Source organism: Taudactylus pleione, unplaced genomic scaffold (assembly GCF_031769625.1).
Source record: "Taudactylus pleione unplaced genomic scaffold, aTauple2 ptg000201l, whole genome shotgun sequence".
NCBI lineage: Eukaryota > Metazoa > Chordata > Amphibia > Anura > Myobatrachidae > Taudactylus > Taudactylus pleione.
This window is the reverse complement of record NW_028284603.1, coordinates 31,914,474-31,936,995: the sequence shown is the minus strand read 5'-3', so window position 1 is coordinate 31,936,995 and position 22,522 is coordinate 31,914,474. Positions and strand designations below refer to the sequence as shown.

Here is a 22,522-nt window from a genome sequence, read left to right as displayed (position 1 = left end):
ACAGTCTCCACCGTGGAGATGCTTGTTCCAGAAGCTGAGGTCAGACTCAGAACTCCATAGTTGCTGCTGCCGCAGATAAGTTATTGCACAGCATTGGTAGTTACTGACGGTTGGAATGTACTGTAATCACCAGCAGTCCCGTTGCTGCTATATGCACAGATGGCGCCGCTAGAGGGAGCTGTTGGCTCAGCACGCAGTGAATAAGCCTTTTTGGCCACCCGTCGCCTCTATACCGGAGCGCAGGGCATGCTGGGAACTTGATTGGGGAGCAGCCGGCGATTGGGCTGCTCGCGGCCGCCATGTTAGGTGCTGTGAAGTATTGTTATAAATAAAGCTGGGCAGGCTGGCGGCCGGCCGGCTGCGGGTCGGGGGACACGGACGGTAGAGTGTGTAACGGCTGCGGGATTCTCCCGGTGTCGCTTGGAGCTGGAACTGACGCTGGAGGATCGGGGCTCGCATCAGCGCAGGAGACATGAGAGAGATGTTCAGGTATCTATGGCCCGATCACTGTGCCCGGTAGCAGGCTGCGGGGCCCAGGCCTGTGGTAGTAGCGTTATGTCACCTAGTCTCAGGGTCTGTGTGAGCTCTCACTGCCATATACAGAACGCGGCCTCCTCTGTGAATTGTAGGGATCATGGTCTCCCCCTGGCTGGGGCTGTGCTCTGATCTATAGGGATCATGTTGTCCCTCTGGCTGGGGCTGTGTTCTGATCTTAAGGGATCATGGTCTCCCCCTGGCTGGGGCTGTGCTCTGGGCTATAGGGATCATGGTCTCCCCTTGGCTGGGGCTGTGCTCTGGGCTATAGGGATCATGGTCTCCCCTTGACTGGGGCTGTGCTCTGAGCTATAGGGATCATGGTCTCCCCCTGGCTGGGGCTGTGCTCTGAGCTATAGGGATCATGGTGTCCCCCTGGCTGGGGCTGTGCTCTGAGCTATAGGGATCATGGTCTCCCCCTGGCTGGGGCTGTGCTCTGAGCTATAGGGATCATGGTGTCCCCCTGGCTGGGGCTGTGCTCTGAGCTATAGGGATCATGGTGTCCCCCTGGCTGGGGCTGTGCTCTGAGCTATAGGGATCATGGTCTCCCCCTGGCTGGGGCTGTGCTCTGAGCTATAGGGATCATGGTCTCCCCCTGGCTGGGGCTGTGCTCTGAGCTATAGGGATCATGGTCTCCCCCTGGCTGGGGCTGTGCTCTGAGCTATAGGGATCATGGTGTCCCCCTGGCTGGGGCTGTGCTCTGAGCTATAGGGATCATGGTCTCCCCCTGGCTGGGGCTGTGCTCTGAGCTATAGGGATCATGGTGTCCCCCTGGCTGGGGCTGTGCTCTGAGCTATAGGGATCATGGTGTCCCCCTGGCTGGGGCTGTGCTCTGAGCTATAGGGATCATGGTCTCCTCCTGGCTGGGGCTGTGCTCTGAGCTGTAGGGATCACGGACAGTGGTAGAGACTGGTTTTTTAAGCATCAATGCTGTGAAAGGGAGTTCTTGTACTTTGTAAACATTGTGGCCGTCTATAAGAGTAATGTTGGTTATTATCCTTTATAGATTGCCACAAGTGGTCTGCAGCACTGTATAGAGGGTAAAACAACAAGACAGTACAGGTTAAAACCGTGCATTTCAGAGAACCGTACAATACAGTAGACGGGTAACAAATTGCACTACAACGCAACACAGCCACTGATGCAAGGGGTGCAATGGAAATATTCAGCCTAAGCTGAAACTTGTACCTATTAGCGTGGGTGCAGATGATAAGTCTAGGTCACATGAAGAAACTGAAATGATGGTGTGAAGTCTGGAGCCATAGAACCCAATTAGGAGCTGTAGTGTAGAGCTGGTGTGTAATGCTGGGTACATACTGGCTAACGTATTTGCCATTCATTTGAATGGCTGATATATCGTGTGTGCAGTGGAAGTGTGTCTGAATGACTTCGTCCAGACATATCGCATCGGCTGTGCAGCAGTCTATAGCAGATATATTGCTTATGGTGGTTACATACTGGCATATCGGCCGTTAAATTGAATGGCCAATATATTGTGTGCGTCGCCCAGTGTGTACCAGCGATATGTCTGTGAACAACGTCGTTCAGACATAATGCGTCGGCTGTGCTGCACAGCTGATGCCCAATATATCTGCAGATATATTTGTGCATAGTGTTGTGTGTACGGTCGTTCAGCCGACTACCCCTACACTAGTCTGCAGATATATTGGTGCATAGTGTTGTGTGTACGGGCATTCAGCCGACTACCCCTACACTAGTCTGCTGATATATTGGTGCATAGTGTTGTGTGTACGGGCGTTCAGCCGACTACCCCTACACTAATCTGCAGATATATTGGTGCACTGTGCTGTGAGCGGTCAGCTGACTGCCTGTGCACTTGCTGCATGGGCTAGTGGTGATTGACAGCTCAGTCAGTCTGCAGATGTATTGGTGCACCGTGCTGTGTGTACCGGTGGTCAGCTCAACTGGGCGGGTACATGTAAATGCCCGCTCAGTTGTGACATAAGTTAAGACAAATCAAACAGTTTGTATGCAGAACATATGTTATACACAGTCTTCACATATATCTGCAGATCAGTCAGTCAGATATATCAGTCAGGTGTGTACCCATCTTTATAGTCTAAAGGGAAGAGAAACTGAAGTCCTAACAAGTGAGCCAGTGTTTCCTTGGTTTGCTAGTATGTATTTGTTATGCTGCAGTGTTGTGGCTAGCACATTACCATGGCATATGATGTAGTGCTCTAAAATTCTTTTGCTCACTCTGTGGGTGTGGGAGAGATGTATCAAGCCTTAAAAAATAAAGTGGAGTAGTTGCCCAAAGCAACCAATCTGATTTTGTCATTTCGAAGGCTGCTAGATAAATTACAGATGCTGATTGGTCGCTTTGGGCAACTTCTCTACTTGCTCTCTCCAAGGCTTGATATATCTCCCCCCTATGTGCTGTAACATTTTCCATCCTTCCTTTTGGATCATGCAGAGCTTTCCATGTCTTTTTAATTGAACATAATGGCTTGCTACTTTAATATTAATATAGATTCTCAATCATACTTTTACAATGTTACTGCTCATAAATACAATTGTGGTTTGTGACAAACACAGCATTCAAATGTGCTTTCATTTATAGCAACCAATCCGGTTATAGCTAAACTCTAGCCTATACTAAACGTTATAGATTGAAACCAGTATATTAATGGGATGATTAAACAGGCTTTCACAGTTTGGCTGTATTAAAAGCCAGAAATGTCATGGAGACAGAGTAATTGGACCAAAAGGTGTTGTAACCCATGCTAAGAAATGTATACATACAAAAAGAAACAAAAGGCAGCACACCATAAAATGCAATTCAATAATGTATTGTGTGGGAGGGGGGGGGGTGTCCTATCGGTGAAGACACAATGACCGTTTTCAGGGCCCAAGCACTTCACCACTACCCTAATTTCTGTCTCTCCATAAACCTATTTGCATTGTAATTTGATTGCTAGAGTTGGACCTTGACTGTACCTAGTTAACATAAATAGCTGTTGTGTTAAGCCGCATTCACACTGGGCGATATTTTAAACGACTGAACGATGACGATGTCGTTCACTATATCGGCCAGTGTGTACGCAAAAACGATGAACGATAACGACCAACGGTGCGCACTCCCGCAGGTCGTTGGTCTTTGTCGTTCATCACCCGAACATGCAGGCCAGCCTGCCAATACTGTCAGGTTGTTGCACGTTCAGGCATGAGGGAGAGTTCCTGGCACTGAACAATGCCGTTCGTGACATTGAACACACCCCTGCCAGGGACACACTAAACAATGTCGCTCATGGAGCGAATAGTCTAGTGTGTATGCCCCTTAAGAATTGTAAGACTTGCATGGTCAAATATATACACCCTTAGCTATGTGTGTATTGCCACTTTCCAGATGTATAGCAGGAATAAAATGTATTGCATGCAGAAGTTGGGGTCACTTGTACTTCTCTCAGGCTATTCAGGCACCAGTTCTTGGACATGGGCTGCGCATCACAAATATTGATGGTCTCACTCATGTGAATAAACTTTCTATTTCCACTCTTCCCTCAGAAGGTGTCTTATGTACAAAAATAGTTTTAAGGGTTGTACAGAAAATGTACTGCCATCTGTTTCCCGACATGTATTTTTGCCATTACTTTCTCTCGAACAATCTCAGTGTGATCAATGCTTTAAAGTATATTTGCTACATATTCTGATTATGGTGACAGCAGACTCCATTATTGAGCATTAATGGTAATGTATGCTACTGTAAAGAGACTGACTGTGCACCCAAGAAATTCTGTTTTGTGTGCCTTTATTCGGAAGTGTCTGTGCTTCTGGCTGCCAGGAGACATCACCAAGGGGCTCTTTTTATAATTAAGACTTTTACAATGAGTGTCATGTACAGAAGGAATAGGCTGTGCCATTGTACCCTGACCATGTAATCCTTTATTCCTTGCACATGTTTGCTATAGCATGAGTGGCCATCTGGAGGTCCAGCCTCATAAACATTATGGCATCACCTCTCCAATCAGTTTGGCTGGTCCCAAAGAAATTGATCACCTCTACACTCAGAAGCTGATTGAATCAATGAGACCGTTTGGAGTGTTTGAAGATGACCGTGAGCTTGGCCACAGGTACTTATTATTCTGGAGCAGAACAAATAAACACTTATAGCTTTTTTGAGGATCATAAATTTTATATTGTGCATTTTAACTCTATCCCAAGGAGCATTCTCTAAGCAGTCTGTATAAAGTTCACCAGACTTGTACATCACACTAAGCTGACTGTTTAGTTAATAAAATATTTAACTTAAAGGTTGGTGCTACATTATTTAACTATGTAATATACATTGGAGGAGATTAATTTGTTTTGGGCGCCCATTAATTATCTAACCAGTCACGCTCAATTAGATAGGGTTTAGCCGCATAAAGTCCTGGTTACAGGGCCCAAACCCAGAGTTTTCGCACAGTCATTGTTTTTGAGTTACAATCTTTACAACCTTTTAATGTTTCTCTAGTCTTTGACCTTTTCTGCCTCTCTTGCTTTGTATTATGACAAGTGTCATGTCTTAGTCACCCTTTTTATTTACCTGTCTACATGCAAGTCCATGACATATAGCCATGCTGTTTTTTACATCCTTTCTTTACCTGCTTTTTTTTCCAGGATGTTTGTCTTAGGCAAATTAAATAACTTGGTCAAAGAATGGATTGCCGAAGTTGGGGAGTGTAAGGTAACTAAAACAATGTTCATTTTAATGGTTGATGTTGGTTTGTTGCTGGAAATCTGTATGTTTCCCATTGCACTCCGCGGCTTCTCATGTAGGAGTTTTTGCCTTAGCTTAGACACTAGTTATGCCTCAAGGCCCATATCCTACCAACAAGCATTTGGTGCATGCCGATTAGTAACATCTAGCCTACTAGTGAAACATGTGTAAGTGGTTATGACCCTAGAGACTATGGTTTCCAGTGTCCCTGTAGCCAATACTGCAGCTATTAGCATGACTGTAGCATGACATTTTGGATTTCAGAACTTATTTGTTCAGTTAATTTACTGTTAGTAAACACATTAGAGAAGTCTACAGGGAACTCCAAATGCTGGTAACACAGTGCTTTTTAATAACATTAATAGCTTACACAGTGACACTGGGGTCTAACCATAAAACTGGCTGTGGTTACTACTCTTAACAAAATGTCTTTCATAGAACCTTCCGCCAACCCTTATATCGGCAGCTGGAGGCAAGATCTTCACATTTGGTTCCTATCGGCTTGGAGTGCATACTAAAGGTTTGTCAGCATTCACGTTTAAATTGAGTGTGCTCTAGTTACTATAGTCCTGGATAATGAGTTGAACCTTTATATTTTTTAGGTGCTGATATTGATTCTCTCTGTGTTGCTCCCAGGCATGTGGAACGGTCAGATTTCTTTCAGTCATTTGTGGATAAGCTGAAGCTCCAGGATGGGATAAGGAATGTTAGGGTAGGTGAATGCAGTATAAATGCTTCTGAGCCAGGTGTTGTAGCAGTTATTATAAGCTAAGAAACATCACTGTGCTACGCCAAGGGCCAGCCTAATCACTACAGCACCTGTCTTCCTGTGGGTGATTTGCTAGTTCCTTGTAAGGAAATGAGTAAATTGTATTAAAGTCTTGTTCTTCATCATTTATTTTGTTAGGCAGTCGAGGATGCCTTTGTGCCTGTGATAAAGTTTGAATACCTGAATATTGAGGTATGTGCCTAAAGAATAAAGTTAATGCTCTTATCAATTGCAATAACGAATATTGAAACTTTACATAATTTGAAATGTTCCTAGTCGCCAGCTGGGTAATTTATTTACATCAAACCTACTCTTCACATTTACATGTCAGCTGGACATAATGTTTATCTTGTTATGTTTGTATATGGTAATTGTGTCGAGCTTTTGATGAATGGAGATGTAAGTTTGTATTTCTTTCTCCATAGATTGATTTGGTTTTTGCTAGATTGCCCGCGCAGTGCATTCCTGATGACCTGGACTTGCGTGACGACTCACGATTGAGGAGCTTAGACATAAGGTGCATCAGAAGCTTAAATGGTAAGCACAATCATTGCAGGAACACTAGCTGCTTTCATTTCATCGGGGCTATGCCAAGTTAGTCAATTAACGGATACTAATGATTTATGTTACGTTATTTATATAGCTCCACCATACAATATTATGCTTAGATGGTTATGGTAAGTCAAATATACAGCTTTATATTTCATGAACACTTAAAGACTGATCAGTGTTCTCACAGAGCAGAGACCTGTATACCTAGTTTTTATTTGTATCAGCAGAGAAACTTTAAAGGTTTCTTTCAACTATTAATAAATACGCAGGAAGAAACAAATAAAAATAGTATGCAAAACACACAGAAAAGTCTAAAATGAGTACAGCAGTAACCCAAAACTATAAGTGCAGGTTGTAATTCAGACCGATCTATCGATCGTGTGTACATCCTTTTGGTGACTAGTACTGAAAACAAGTGCTAAAAGCTGATATATATTTTAATTTTTTTTAACGGTGAGTGGTAATATAGGGAGATTTAATTGGGAAATGATGCTGCTCTATAAATGTAGAAAAAAATGCTTCAGCAGTAAAAATAACAGGTGAATGCCGGGGGGAGGTCGGGGGTCAAACGCAGCAGCATAGGAAAACGGCCATGACAGACGTGTATGGTGGAAATCCCTTTTTCCCTCACTGGTTACTATGGGGCTTTTTCACTAGCAGTTCATAAGTGATTTGTGCAGTATTTGCTAAAGTGCCAATCCTAAAATCTGGTCCATCTGGCACAATGTGATGGTAAATGCCCAGAATACCATTACAAACACAGTGCATGTGGTCTCTTTGTAGGTTGCAGAGTTACAGATGAAATTTTGCATTTGGTGCCAGATAAAGAAAACTTCAGACTAACCCTGAGAGCTATCAAGCTGTGGGCAAAGAGTAAGTATAGAGACTTTAATTTGATTCTGCATTTGTAAAATACGAACTATGCAGCAAAGGAAGTTGTGTAGAAAGTTTTGTCTTGTCTGGCTGTGTCTCTTCAGTTCTTGCCTCATTTCTGATGCACGCACCCTGTGCAGCTTTTTGGTTAACACGCACTCGCCAGCTGTATATTATGCTTGTACAAAGTTAGAAAGCAGCACTCACATGGGCATTGGCTACACACCGTTCATCTCCTCCCGCAAAATATCCTGTTCCCTCCATCGCATCCAGGTCCCATCTTCTGTGATCCCAGACATAGCATGGGCGTTAGGAACTACTACCACAGCCAGAGTTGGATTTGCAGCTTTGACCATGTTGGGAATTTAAGTTCACAATACTAAATCCCATATATGTAAGCGCTTGTTCTTGGATCTGTTATAATGTACCTGATATATAGAAATTAGTTCTCTACGCTGCAGATGGGTATTTTATTTTTAATTTAGAACGAATATAATTTTGGGGCGTGGCCTGGACAGACAAGGAGTAAGACACAAGTCTTGGCGTTTTCTGGTCTCTGTATCCTGTGTACCTATCCTGTGGCCGACAGAGGACACCTAATCTTCTCTCCTTCTGCTGCTGCCCTAGGGTGCATTTTGCTGGGCTCTGCTCTTGAGTCTGCCTCATCACCACTCCGTATAGTCTTTAGGCCTCCTTTTTGGACGTTGGCACTGCTCATTCTAGCCTGCTTGTTTCTGGGGCTAACTCCAGAGTGTGGCTGCTCCTGCAGTGAAATGCTTCCTGGTGACCATGCTTCTGTGACTGTACCAGCGCTGAGCTCTGCACGCCGGCCTCCTGCTGCTGCCTCCCGCCCTCCACCATCCATTTCTGTGTGCATTCTGTGATTGAGACTGCTGCCTAACAGCTCCTGTCTGACCAGCCAATTACTCCTGGATGCTCCTCCACTGCTCAACTCGGTGGCATTGCTTCCCCACTGGGGTCCCCCAGCCTGCCACCCTCTTGACTGCCACAGCATGTCTCTATGAAGCCCTGGTGACTGTTAAGAGTGCTGTTCTACTGCCTCGCTCCTGTGGTTCTGGCTTTTTTGAGCTCCTTATATGCTTGGGAGTAAGCTGTCAACACCTCTTGCCTGCTCTGTTGGTTTGATCATTAGTCTTTGATTCAGTGCTAACCTGTGGCGTCCTACTCCTGATACTTGCCTTATGAAGCATGACTCTGCTCTTGTTGGACTCTTTGGGACCCATTGGCGATATAAGGTAGTACACTCGCCGTCCTTGCTACTTTCATTGTAGCCCGGTCTTCTGTTTAATTCTTGCTGGGCTCTGGTTTTGTTGGATTTATCTGGACCTATTTGGGGGACATAAGGTACGTTTTGTCCCTCCTGCTGTTTCCTTTGTAGCACCAATCTCCAGTTCAGTGCTACCCTCTGGACTTATTGCTGATACTTGCTTCCTGTTAATCTCTCCTGTAATGGCGGAATATTATGGAAATCCTTCAAGCCATTACCCACTCGGGTGGATGGTGGCAGATCGTGTGGTGGCACTGCATGCTGACTTGTCACTTATATGTGAAGATATGCCACAACCGCAGGTTAGGAATACTGCGGCTGAGAATTGTATGTTTACCCTTGAGGTTTGCATTTCTGCTGTCAGTAGCCAGCATATTCCCTTGGAATCTGAGGCCTACACTTCTGCCACAGGTCCTTCAAAAGTATTTATTGCTTAAATTCTATGTTCTAGGGTGTATCCTATTCTCCTGGCTTTTTTTTTTTTTTTTTCTGTTGTCTTAATTTTATACTTGGTTTGGATATTTGGTTTTCTTTGAGTTTCTCCCTTTCATCCTGGGCTGCACGCACCAAGGCCTTAAGGTACACTGGTGTAGTTGCCCTCTCATTTGCTGGCATTTGAGGGGGAGGTCATTTGTGCTGCACATCAAACCTGACTGTCGCATTCGGCACCATTTAGGTAAAACTTTCCTTAACTGCTGCAGTGTGTTCCGGCATTGTTGACGGTCGCACAAGTGTACCCACCTTAAGTGTTTAGCAGTTTATATCTGGTAATTTAAGCTACATTCATTACATAGTGAAAACCTCTAGAAACCTCTTAATGAGAGAGTTGGTCTCTATAGCATAGAGGTAGTCTCAAAAGAGCATTTTATTCTAAGCGTCTGCATTTCTCAGCAGATTTCCCCCTGGTGGCACAGATGGGGCTGTAAGGTGCAGAGGGAGAGTGCTACTGATGTCAGGACTCCTTTCTAAAGTCAGGCTTTCTTACTGCCTTATGCTACCTTTCCATGCCAGCATACTCTATAACTCACAGCTGTTCTGATGAATGGACCGTTCTTACTACATCGTCACAATGTAATAGAGAGGGAGAATATAAAATCCTAAAACCTGGACACATCATCTAGAAGCATGTACTCTGTATTTACTGAAGCTGCTGCACCTGTAATGCAAGAGGTCGGTTGTTTTTTTTTTTGGCGCCTGGTCCTTCGACCTGCATGATGGAGGCATTGAATATACAGATTGTTCTCTGATCGCTTTCCAGCTGCATCCATCATGTAGGGAATATAATTTGCTGCCCTTAGCCATTTGAGAAGTGGCGCAGTTAATGAGTTGGCTCATTAAAGAAAAGTGTAAAAACCTATGGCATTACCTGGTTAATGCTGTAAGTAGTTATAACCTAGGTCTCAAGTTCAAATCTGGAGCCAGAAACAAACTGACTAGAATATTGCTTTTGATTGCAGTCCTAGAATTTGAAGAAAGAATTAAATGGTTATTGTGAGTATATTAGCTTTAATGTATGTGTAACGCATCTGAAGGAAATGCAGCTGTTAGTATATCTGTACAACCATTAGGTGGCACGGTTGCCCTAGATCTGTGTGGAACAGTTTTGCGCCAGTATATTAATTGGCTCAGACTAAGTGGTATATTTACTAAAGAGCGGGTTTATAAAAGTGGAGAAGTTGCCCACAGCAACCAATCAGATTCTACTTATTTATCTAGCAGCTTCTAGAAGTTGATGGCTAGAATATGGTTGCTATGGGCAACATCTCCACTTCTAAACATCTGCACTTTAGTATATATAAGTGTTAGATAATCTATGTATGCCTTTACTATCACTTTGGTATCTTTGTAATGTATGAAGCTGTATTACATTATTTCATTTCTTTTTTAAGGGCGTGGCATTTATTCTAATATGTTGGGATTTCTTGGTGGTGTTTCATGGGCAATGTTGGTAGCCAGGACGTGCCAGTTGTACCCAAACGCAATAGCATCTACTCTTGTGCACAAGTTTTTTCTTGTTTTTTCAAAGTGGTAAGTATGTAGGTTGTATTGCTGTAGATAACACTATATGGGTTCATACTAAATGCTTTGTGTTTTTATGGGCAGAAAAATACTTGCTGTGAAGTCCCTAATATGTTATTCCTCTTCACAGGGAATGGCCTAACCCAGTGTTGCTGAAACAGCCAGAAGAGAGCAATCTGAATCTACCTGTATGGGATCCCAGAGTATGTCTTTTTTTTGTTTTGTTTTTTTCAGCCCTATTAGCCAGGTTATTACCTGTCCACAGTTTCTTAACCATAACACCTAAACCATGGCTTATTGCTCAATATGATATATGCCCCCTATGTTAAAGTTTTTTCCTCCCTTCTTCCCCACCTGCCATGTTCATTTTAAGTAGTTTAACAACTTGTGCAAGAGTGTGTGTGTGTAATATATTCTCGCACACATGCTGTATATATTATGCATATATGCTCTGTATTCTTTCTCCAGGTAAATCCTGCTGACCGGTATCACTTAATGCCTATAATTACACCAGCTTATCCTCAGCAGAACTCTACTTACAATGCCTCAACCTCAACACGCACAATTATGGTAGAAGAGTTTAGGCAAGGTTGGTATATGGTGACAGTCATAAAATATAGAATGCTTTTGAAAGTGTAACTTTGTTTAAATGACCTGTTTGTCTGCTAGCAGGGCAAGAATAGAACCAAAGGGCTGGACACGTAGGTATTTCCAAGTAGCCAGTGTGCCCAAATGATTACTGATGGCTTTTACTTTTAATGCATGCACATATTCACTGAGTCCTTGATTCACCTGACTGGCTTCTGAGTTCGCTATATTGTACATATCTTCATATTTTTCATTTTTTTAAGGATGTTTAAGTGGAGAGATCAAGTAACATTTTTTGTTTTTCTTTAAAGGTCTAGCTGTCACTGATGAAATCCTCCAAGGCAAAGCAGACTGGTCTAAACTGTTTGAGCCACTAAACTTTTTTCAGAAGTACAAGTAAGTTTGTTATCATTTGGTTTTCAGCAACAAATTTATGGTATCACTCTCTGCAATATTGTTTGAAAACTGAAGGCAGAAAGTTGCATTGGGTGACCTGAGGGTGCCAGGTTAAGTTTGATTGGAACCTTGCACAGCACAAGGTTTTAAGTGAAGGTTAAAGGCTTATCTTATGTGAAGGACATTTAGTAATACCACTAATTCCCCAGCAGAGGGCAGTGCAGGACAATCATGCCGTGTCTTGCTGACTAGCACAGTCAAGTGCTTGGAAGTTTTTTTTTTTTTTTTTTTTTTACTAATTAGAAGAAACTGCTAGATCCAGTGTACATGGCATCATTTAGTGCTGGCAAAAGGCTGACCTAGCAAAATATCTGGGTGTTGAGTATAGTAAAAACTCACTCAACTTGCATAAACCTCTATTTCATATTTCTGTACTTTTTAGATCAAGCTGCTTATGTCTTCAGGATCTACAAAATTATGTAATGATTCCCTTCATGTATAATAGACTAGGCCCAACTCTGCCAGATACAGGTCCTGTCTGTCCAAGAGAAAACCAATCACCTTTGCTTGTAATGACAAATGCCCACCATAATCTTTTATTGTCATGAACTGGGTAATATTGTGGCATGTGTAATGTCACAGTATGTTACCCCTGGCCTGTGCTGACAGGTTTACTAGAGCAGTCAAATGACTGTCACCTGTTGCTGTATGTGTACAATTAAGGAAGTTTCCTACAGCTTCATAAAACATTGATAAAAATTGGGACCACTACTGTTTAAGTGAGGTATTGCAGGCCGCGTGGGTAACCCGCATAGATCTTTGGTTTGAGGCATATATTATGAGCTTCATGTTTGAGGTATGGCAGTGAACAGCAATGCGGATAATGACATTTTTGCGTGTAGATGAGACATCCTCTCCCAATGTATGCGTATGAAGCCGTACAGGCATGTACCCCTGCTGATGAGATTTACTGGAGGGAGCCAAGTTGTGATATAAATCACATGGTTCTGTGGAAAACAAAGTCCTTTCATGTAATGGCTGAAGCTACTTATTATATTTAGAGTAATGTTTCATCCATTTTCTACACTATAGGCATTACATTGTTTTGACTGCCAGTGCATCCACAGAAGAGCATCACCTGGAATGGTAAGTAAATGTTAAAACATTTCCTAATTGGTACTACAGGTTAGGCTCATGCAATCTATGCCTTTGTCATGGTTTTAGTCAGATCTGCTAGTTTATGTAGTGTCCATACACATTTATAATCTGTATTGTTTACTGCTGTGCATTCAGTTTTTGTTTTACTGTACTTTGACATCTAAATCAATATTACTGTGTTTTATCTGCTTTATAAAGATATTGGGTACAATTTGCCTCCTTACTTTGACATAAATGCTTTCTTCTGCAGCTGGATCCATAATGCATGTTATAATGTTGAATTTGCTATTACAGGGGGTCATTTTTACCATGTTATGTTCTGAGTGCAAACCTGTATCGTGATCACCTAGATGTTTGTCTGTACCGTACATATATGAAAAGGCTTTTGTTTTTGTAATGGTCTTAATAAGTTATAGATTTAAGAATACATCTGACTTCCATTACTGAAAGGAATATTGCTTTAGGCTGATAGGAGTTATTTTTATTGTAACCTTTGATTTAATCTTCCATTGCAAAGCATTTAATACCGGTTTTTAATATTCTAAATTGAATTTAATGTAAATGTTTGATCTCCTGTAGGGTTGGTTTGGTTGAGTCTAAAATTCGTGTTCTTGTTGGAAACTTGGAGAGAAATGAGTTCATAATGCTGGCCCATGTAAACCCTCAGTCTTTTCCTGGGAGTCGGGACCACTGTAAAGAGTAAGTTCCTGAGACTTGGTTATAAGCGTTTACCCATTATCTGATTTGTCTGGTTCTTTTTATAGAAAAACAAGAAAAATTAGTTTGCAAAACTAAATAATGCATTTATGCTTAAACCTCTATGTATTTGCTTCTGTACATTCATATGTTGTCAATATGTTTTTTTTTTGTTTGTTTGGGTTCCTTGTTGGGTGTTTTGTTTCTGGGTTAGTTTTTTATTTCCCCCATTATTCAGCAGATTTTACACATCCCATTCAGGTGAATGTTGTAGGAGTGGGAACATGTATAAAATGTCAGGGTGCTCCAAAAATGTGAACTGTTGAATCTGAAATGTCTTTATTTCCCCCAGTACCGAGTATATGTCTATGTGGCTTCTTGGAATAATCTTCAAGAAAGTGGAGAATGCTGAAAGTGTCAACATTGATCTAACACATGACATACAGTTATTCACAGATACAGGTGAGTTCTTATTTCTCTATCTGGGTAATCTCTTTCACCTTTGATTACACCAGTAGAACCAGTGGTTTTTAACTCCAGTCCCCCAATACCCCCAACAAGTCATGTTTTCATGATTTGTCTGTGGAAAGGGGTGGGATAGATATTGACCAGGCAAAGTAGATTAATTTACCTGTAAACAAAGAAATCCAGATAACATGACCTGCTTGGCAGTAGTTGAGAACCACTGCTTTACACCATACCCAATTGGGGCATTGCTGGAAATCTGATTATCTAGTGGGATTTTGTACTTAACTTCTTGGTCCTCTGCTCTGCAGTGTATAGGCAGGCCAATAACATAAATATGCTGAAGAAGGGGATGAAGATTGAAGCAACGCACGTAAGGAAGAAACAGCTTCATCAATATCTTCCTCCAGAAGTTCTGCAGAAGAGGAAGAAGGTAATTTATGTGTAATGTTATTTCAAGAATAGAGCGTACCTGAATTATAAAGGATCTACTAAAGTCTCTCATATCTTGTTTTGTAGCAAAGTGTCCCTGATATCAACCGCTCATCTTCAGGTCTCTTATCCAAGCGCTCGTCCCTGGATGGCAACTGTCTGGACAGCTCCAGAGATACGGACACTGGGACACCTTTTGAGTCTCCTACAGCTTGTCACAAAAAGTCTAGAACGAGTAGCCCTACTTTGTCTGACGTGCACAGGTCAGAGTAGCTGCCTTTCAATTTTATTTTACATTAATTGAATTTGGTGAATTGTATATAAATGCCGAAACGTTGTTCTATCAATTAGGGTGCCTGTATCAGAGAGTACTCAAGCAAATTTGTTTCCTTCAACCCAAAAACCAGTGAATACTTCGGTGCCTTCAGAAACTACTCAAGGACAGTCCATTCCTGTTATTGGAGCAAGTAAGCATTTACACATTTCTTATGGGATTTATTTTTGTTTCCTTAACGCGGAATGTTTTTAGTTGCAGTTTTGTTCTTTTATTTACAAACTTTTTTCAACATTGTATTGCAATTTATGTTAGTCATTGCTAACCTTTCTCGTACATTTCAAATGGGGCACCTATAGGTAACTGACTTCTTGAAGTAGTGGGAATGGGTTTTAGGAGTGCAGACCTTTTTTAGTTTAAGAAAATGCCCATTAATGGAAACGCCCTGAAATTTTACCCACTTCACCGGGTCTCGCATCCAGGTGGTTGGTTGTCACTTTCATAAACCCTATTGTATATGTCAAACCATATTGCCATTCCCATCATGGTGGTCACTGTCCATATTCTGAACTACAGGCTCAGTCTTGAGACATGTGTTTGCCTTTACATAGGTGAACAAAGCTACACTCGTTATAGGCACATCAGCTCAAGTAGGTACTCCTGCAAGTACACCTGCAGAGGTCCTTACAAGCTGTCACATTGTCTCAATGTACTTGCAGGTGTTCGCACTGCGCAACACCTTTCACAAGTCAGTATTTGGGAATTAGGGATTGTCCTACTCCGGGTATAGATCTGACTTCCTTGTGCAAAGTAGCAGCTGCCACTTCATTACAATCCCAGGTACCATATTTGCCATTGCAGCACTTCCATGCACCCAGTTGCACACAAAGATGACCCAGCAAACCACTCACAATGGGGCAAATCCAAAACTTATTTGGATTGACTAGTCTTAGCCAAGCAATGAGACTTGGGTCTCTGCCATGATGGTTAAATCACCCCTGGTTGCACTGGGCCATTTTCTTACCACCAGAATTTTGGGTTGGTAAGAGGTCTCCTGTCCCTCTGTCCAAAGCCAAGCCATTCATCTGGAATACATTTTACTACATGGTGCTGAATAAAATGTGTAAATGACTTTTTGATTTAAGTATGTGTGTGTGTATATATTTATATATTATATTTAATTTATTTATAAAAAAATATATATATATTGTTTTCCCCCAGATACTGATCCTGCCATAGTAATACAGAAGCTGATACAATCTGGCTTTACCATCCCAACAGTTGTAGGACTTAATGTTATTCCACCACTTGTATCTCCACCTAACCTCTCCCTGGAGCATAACGAGAATGGATTGGAAAGTGTCAGCCCCAGAAGTGCTGCAGCTAAAAGGGTTCATCCCCCAAGCCTGGAAACTTCTCCAAAGCGAATAAAGGATACTGAAAAGGTTTGCATGCTCTTTAATATAGCTTGAGACCATTAAAGAACCAGTGTTTACTTTCCAGCTGCAATTAGGAATCTTCCACATGAAATAGAAACAGGAATCATTACCAAACTGGTCCTAGTGTCTTTCAGTTTCTACTTGTTTATATAGAGCTCACTAATTACTCTGCACTTTACAGCGAATGCTTATTACAAAGATCTTTCCACAAGGTGTTTTCGTAACTGCTAATAAACTATTTTCTCTCTAGCTCCTAGGTATATCTGAGTCTACCTTAGAACAACCTGAAAATGAGAGTGTGCAAACTGTGGTAAGTTTGGCACTAAAAGCAATTTGGCCAGTTATTTTGGGAAATCCTGCATTACATTTACATTTTTATGGATATATATTTTTTAAAATCCAAATTTCTTCTTCAGGGTCCATAGTGACCTGCAGTGATACCATGGGGAAAATGTGTTTTTTGGGGCGTCTGCACGTATGGGTGAGGTGTTTTTTTGATTGCAGGGGTTTGCTTAAGGTGCATTTGTTACTTTTTTTTTGTTTGTTTTGTTTTTTTATAACTTCACTTTAGCGACTTTTAAATATGCTTGCACCCATTTTCAAGTACCCCAAATTTGACAGGACTACTTATTTCTCCCAAAAAAACTGCTTAATGCTATTCTTCACCACTTGTACAAAGAGGCTAATTAGAGGGAAGTGTACCAACTTAAGTACCCCAAACAGTTTATTAGGGCTAATTTAGGCACTATTACATTGATCCCCAATGTTTCTGCATCTTTTTGGGGGGTTCAGGCTGATTTCCCCGATGCTGACACCACTTTTCGCCTTTTCTGACTGTCTCAGTTTTCGCATCTTTTGGAAATGAATAGGGCGAATCGCGGGTACACACGATAAGTTTCCGCGGCTAAAATACGAGATGTAGGCGAAGTCTGGTAGACAAAACTTTATCGCCTACACGAGACTAACTCAAGTTTTATCTGTGCACCCAAGTTCCTTATGGAAACTCTTCGGTCAATTATTTTGACGATGGAACCTGGGGATTTTATGGGTTCCCTGGACATTCAGGATGCGTATCTGCAGGTGCCTATTACGCCATCATCCAAAAATTTCTACGGTTGGCTGTCCTGAACGACATAACAAATTTAACTGCCTCTATCAACGGCTCCTCGGGTCTTCCCCAAAATAATTGTGGTTATGACCGCCTACCTCAGGCATCAGGGAATCTGAATACTGCCATACCTGGACGACTTGATATTGGCAGTCTCCAGCTGTTCTACAACACCATCTCCAACTGACCATTGCCTGCCTACAGAAGCACAGCTGGATCATCAATTGGAAGAAATCCTTTCTTCAATACAGCAGATGATACATCTGGGGACACTTCTGGATTCTCAGGCAGGGTATTTCGGCCCTAATATTGCGAGTACGCAAGCGAAGGGTATTCATTCTATCTGCGATGCGGGTCCTGGGGTCTCTGCTGTCCACCTTCGACATGGTAGAATATGCTCAATTCCATTCCAGGCCTCTGCAACAATTTATTTATTTTTTTCCCCGCTGGAACGGGCAGTATCTAATACGGTCCCAAAGGATCCTTCTCTCTACAGAGGTTCTACAAAAGGTTCATCTGGACAAGGATTGCCCATTTTGGATTCCAAATTGGGTGCTCCTCACCACGGATCCCAGTCTTCGCGGATGGGGGTTAGTCATACCTGATTTGTCCATCTTCCCTGAAAGGTAAGTAATGTACCCATAAACATCCTGGAGCTGCGAGCAGTGTCCAAACCGCTCATTCTGGTACAGGACCCACTCCAAGGAAGGCCGGTCCAGATCCAGTCTTATAACACAACCACAGTAGCCCATCTCCATCATTAGGGAGGCATGCGATGTCATGCAGCCAGGAAGGAAGTGACAAACATTCTGATCTGGGCAGAACATCATCTTCTTGCTGTCTCTGCAATATTCATCCCAGGAGTCCTTAACTGGGAAGCGGAATTCCTAAGTCGCCAGGACTTACATGCAGCAGAATGGGTTCTCCATCCAGGGGTTTTTCAGCTTCTGGTAAACAAATAAGGCCTACCAGACATTGACCTCATAGCCTAATGTCACAACCACAAGGTTCCAAGGTAAGAGTCCAGGACCAGAGACCCCTCAGCAGCCTTCGTGGATGCGCTGGCAGTGAAGTGCGATTTCAAGCTGGCGTATCTTTCCTCTGATTTCCCTCCTCCCCAAGGGTCCTCGGGAAATTCAAGCAGGAACAGTAATACTGGTAGCTACTGCTTGGCCCAGGCACCAATGGTTCACCGACATACGGAATCTATCCATAGGCACTCTGCTTCTTCTTCCTCTATGGCCGGATCTGTTAGCGCAGGGTCCCTGCCTGCGTCCAGACCTTACCTAGTCTGTCTTTGACGGCATGGCTCTTGAGTCTTCCATCTTAAGAGCCAAAGGTTTCTCCAGCTCTGTGATTCAATGATTTTAAGGCACAAAAGCCTTCCTCTGCCTACATGTATTACAGAGTTTGGCATTCTTTTGGTCAATGGTCTATCCACAAAGTATGACCCTGAGATTTTTAGGCGTTTCTCCAGGCTGGGTTAGACCTCTCTCTCTGCCTGGCCACTCAGAGTACAGGTTTCTGCGGTAGTTTGGTTCCACCAAAAGATTGCTTCTCTGCCGGATGTTAGCATTTTTTTTCATGGTGTTCTCTGAGTACAGCCACCCTTTGTCCCACCGATGGCACCGTGGGATTTGTCTTTAGTTCTCAAGGGGTTACCAGCTCCCCCATTTGAACCTCTGGACTTTGTAGATTTGAAGTGGTTGACAGCGAAGACACTTTTTCCTCGCTATCCCTTCTGCATGCAGAGTCTCTGATTTGGCAGCGTTCTCTTGTCGCTCCCCTTTTTTGGTTTTCCACCAGGATAGAGCTTGTCCCGTTTTCTGTAGGTGAAACTTTCCTGGTTGAGGTTCGTGCTCTCCGTATCAATGTGGATCATACAAACTTTTAGAAACTCAGGCTCTCTTTTTGTGTTATATGGTTTTCACAAACAAGGCTGACCAGCTAATAAACTCTGGCTCGATAGTTGCAAATGACTATCAGGTTTACACGCATGCTGATCTCCCTGTTCCAAACACTGCAACAGAACATTCTACCTGGTCTGTGTGACCATCATGGGTGTTTTGTCGTGGTGCTTCTGCTGAACAATTGTGCAAGGCAGCCACTTCTGTCCACACTTTTCTTAGGTTCTACGCCTTTGACACTTTTGCCTCTCAGGATGCTTCCTTTGGGCGGCAATTTCTCCTTTCTGCTCAGGAGCATCCCCACCCTTAGGGTAAACTGTGTTAGGATAACCCCATGGTATCCCTATAGACCCTGAAGAACAATAGTTATGGTCGACTTACCTTTTTGTTAACTTTTTTTTTCTTCGAAGTCCATAGGGTCCACAGGGCACCCACCCTGACTCACCTGGCTGCATTGGGTAATTTTTCTTTCGAGTCACGAATTCCCTAATCTTGTGTGAGTTTTCTGGTGTACATTGTCCTTCTTTCTCCTCTCCTTTTCCTGCCTTGGGCTTGTTTACAAAACTGAATGCCTGTGGCCAGGGGTTGGGGTATTTGTGGAGGAGGACTAGAGGCTTCCTCAGAGCTGAAAGCTTAACTGTTTGGTGCCTGTATCACTCCAACCACATTTTCCCCATGGTATCACTGTGCACCCAATGGACTTAAAAGTTAACAAAGGTAAGTCTACCAGAACTCTTATTTTTGATAATCCTATGTCTGATCTGTATCCTTCTGACAAGCACTAATAAGGGGGATTCTTGGGGCTGTTTGTGGAATCATGGTGGTGGTAAATAAGCAGTGTAAAGTTGCAGGTAACTAACATAAATTATTATATCCTTACGTGTACCATCTCCTTAAACCCTTCATTTTTTTTATTTTGTTTAGGAAAGATTAAGTGCAGGAGAAGCTATGCCAATTCCTATTATTGACCGCTCTAGATCACAGGTACTATCCATGAAATCTATATATTTACATTGGTGAAGTTCCTGTGAATCATCACAAGGTAACTTACAGGTGCACCTAGAAATACAAAGGTGCTATACATTAAGCTTCTTTGTCAAACTGAAATTTATTTTAAAAGTAAAAGCATTTTAATGTATTCACACACACATGTTATGGCTAGAGTTCATGATTTTAATGCATTTATTTAACACAATGTTAACATCCACCTGATGTTTGTCTGTTTATAGAGGCTACCCAGTAAAGAGCTGCCAGACTCCTCTTCTCCTGTGCCAACCAGTAATATTCGAGTCATTAAAAATTCTATCAGACTAACTCTTAACCGGTAACTACATGACAAAGGTGTAAGGCAGCAGCTGAGCAGCTCACAAATTATTTTGTGGTCACTGCATGTATGTTTGTATAGAAAGCTGTATTGTATGTATGAATCCTGAATTGTGTAAACTTAAAACTGTTGCGGAATATTATGGATGTTAACCCACTTCATACCCTAAAAATGTATACTGCCATTATATTCTACATACATTTTTATACACTCTTTTAGAATGTCTGTTTTTGTAAAATATTTAAAAAAAAAAAAAAAAAAAAAAAAGCAAAAAAAGTTATTGGGATTTGTAATTAGATCCTTTATCTCTTGACCTGTCTGTGTTTATTTAGTTCTCAATCTCACTGTCATTTCAATCAATGTGTCGAAGTTCAAAATGCTTAAAAAAAAATAAAAAAATAAAAATTGGGGGGATTGGTCTTTGATAGAGACGATGTACTGTTCTGTATTACCTCTTGTCTACCAGTTTCTGCATTCCTAGTTTATATTACAAAAAGTATTTCTTCACCTTACCTCACTTCCTGTCCGGGAAAGACTTCTCCTGGACTTGGCAAATGTAGAGCCTTCTGTTTCTCAGGCTTTATGAAGCTTCCAGCTCTGCTTTCCATGCAGAGAATTAATGGTTTTCACTATGGTCTAGAAAACTAAATGCTGAACTGTCTCCTGTGGAGACATAACGTAAATTAACATTTATTTTCAAGCTTATATTTAGGTATGTCCCTTGTTTCCCTTTAATTTATCAGAGTAATTCGTGTATATATAGTCTTTTTATTACAGTCCACAAAATGTCTATTCCTTGTTACAATTGGAAAGTAAAATACATGCCACAGGCGGATATTACAGCCAATGTCAGCTCCTCCTGTTCTACATCCGACTCCAGCTGCCACCTACTCTGTTTAGCACGCCCCATAGAGTGGACTATTTGGCCTGTTTTTGATTCCCGGACTTGAGTTCAGCTGCACTCATTCCTGAGAATTAAGGTACAGCACTGCAGATATCCTGCGCACACTTATGGGGTGCTAGGATAAAGTCTGCATAACAGTGTTGGTGGCTATGAGGTGCTGCAGGAATGGGTGGAACCACCGCTAACTTGCCACAGTCACTGCCTATTGAATAGCTCCCATTGAGTCCCACACTGTGGATGTGGCCTTAGATATGCCTGGTCACTAGTTGTTAAACTAGTGCAATAAATTATAGCAGCAATAAATTATTAGATGAGAGATCTCTCCACAACAGCATACAGAAACAGATGCTTTCATGCTAAGAGTTTATTGGTGCAGAGCAGACAATCTCAGTACTCAGTTGGGCGGTTGAGCCTGCTGGAAACCTTCTTTGTTCTCCACTACTTGCCTCAGGAATTTAATGTCTACACTTTATACATTTTTATTTTTACTCGTACTTTATTCAGTCACTTTGTTTAACAAAACATGCGTTTGGTTTATGCAGATTTACTAGGATATACAACTGCTGTATTGTTAAATGCACTGTTTTGTAATAAGCAATGGATGCAAACTATTTTTGTATGTAGAATTTCCACCGTTTCAAACACAGAAATAAAAACAAATACTCTCCCCCTGTTCTGTCTCCTTATTTGTGACTGTAAATTAATAGCTGTGGTAAGAGAAAGCGTTAGGTTTTTCTAATGTTGTATTTGACTGGTAATGTTACTTCCATGATTACCATTAAGGAACAGCCTCATGCCACATTATGCTCCAGTGTCCCCCATGGAATCTAAGTGAGTAACAAAAAAAACATTTACGTCTATGCTCAGCCCAAAATTCCATCTTCGCATCCTCTCCGAACTTGTGGGAATGGACCGTTATAACTGTTTTGCTCTTTCAGTCAATAGGTGAAGATGCAGTTGTATGTGCTTGATTCTGGAGCATACTCAGTGACAACACTTACTATTAGTGAAGGAGGAATGCACTTAATGGTAGGGGACTCTAGTGTCAAATTGAATATTTTTTTTTTTTTGGA

At 42.1% G+C, this 22,522-nt stretch overlaps 1 protein-coding gene across 3 annotated transcripts; it reads left to right on the top strand.

The window, feature by feature from the left end:
• Positions 1-244: 244 nt before the first annotated feature.
• On the top strand, positions 245-22,121 carry PAPOLG (poly(A) polymerase gamma). Of its 3 annotated transcripts, none has more exons than XM_088477316.1 (22): positions 245-489; positions 4,467-4,628; positions 5,158-5,224; positions 5,696-5,777; positions 5,860-5,969; positions 6,165-6,218; positions 6,452-6,563; positions 7,362-7,451; positions 10,629-10,767; positions 10,889-10,961; positions 11,227-11,347; positions 11,658-11,742; positions 12,835-12,888; positions 13,480-13,599; positions 13,949-14,058; positions 14,373-14,494; positions 14,581-14,756; positions 14,845-14,960; positions 15,989-16,212; positions 16,457-16,516; positions 20,146-20,205; positions 20,451-22,121. In XM_088477316.1, exons 1-22 carry the CDS (start codon positions 473-475, stop codon positions 20,547-20,549), a joined length of 2,253 nt encoding a protein of 750 aa, XP_088333442.1. In that variant the 5' UTR covers positions 245-472; the 3' UTR covers positions 20,550-22,121. The 3 variants fall into 3 exon arrangements, with proteins under 3 accessions (XP_088333442.1, XP_088333443.1, XP_088333444.1); XM_088477317.1 differs by having other exon boundaries at positions 20,146-20,263; positions 20,451-20,535; XM_088477318.1 differs by lacking the exon at positions 20,451-22,121 and adding an exon at positions 19,632-19,679 and having other exon boundaries at positions 20,146-20,190.
• The last annotated feature ends 401 nt before the right edge of the window (positions 22,122-22,522 follow it).

What these genes read in the sequence shown, in the direction of transcription:
- PAPOLG (XM_088477316.1), top strand. An exon ending in CCGAAGTTGGGGAGTGTAAG is followed by an intron (nt 5,225 to 5,695) that starts GTAACTAAAACA and finishes TGTCTTTCATAG; the next exon opens with AACCTTCCGCCAACCCTTAT. An exon ending in ACAGTTATTCACAGATACAG is followed by an intron (nt 14,059 to 14,372) that starts GTGAGTTCTTAT and finishes TCTGCTCTGCAG; the next exon opens with TGTATAGGCAGGCCAATAAC.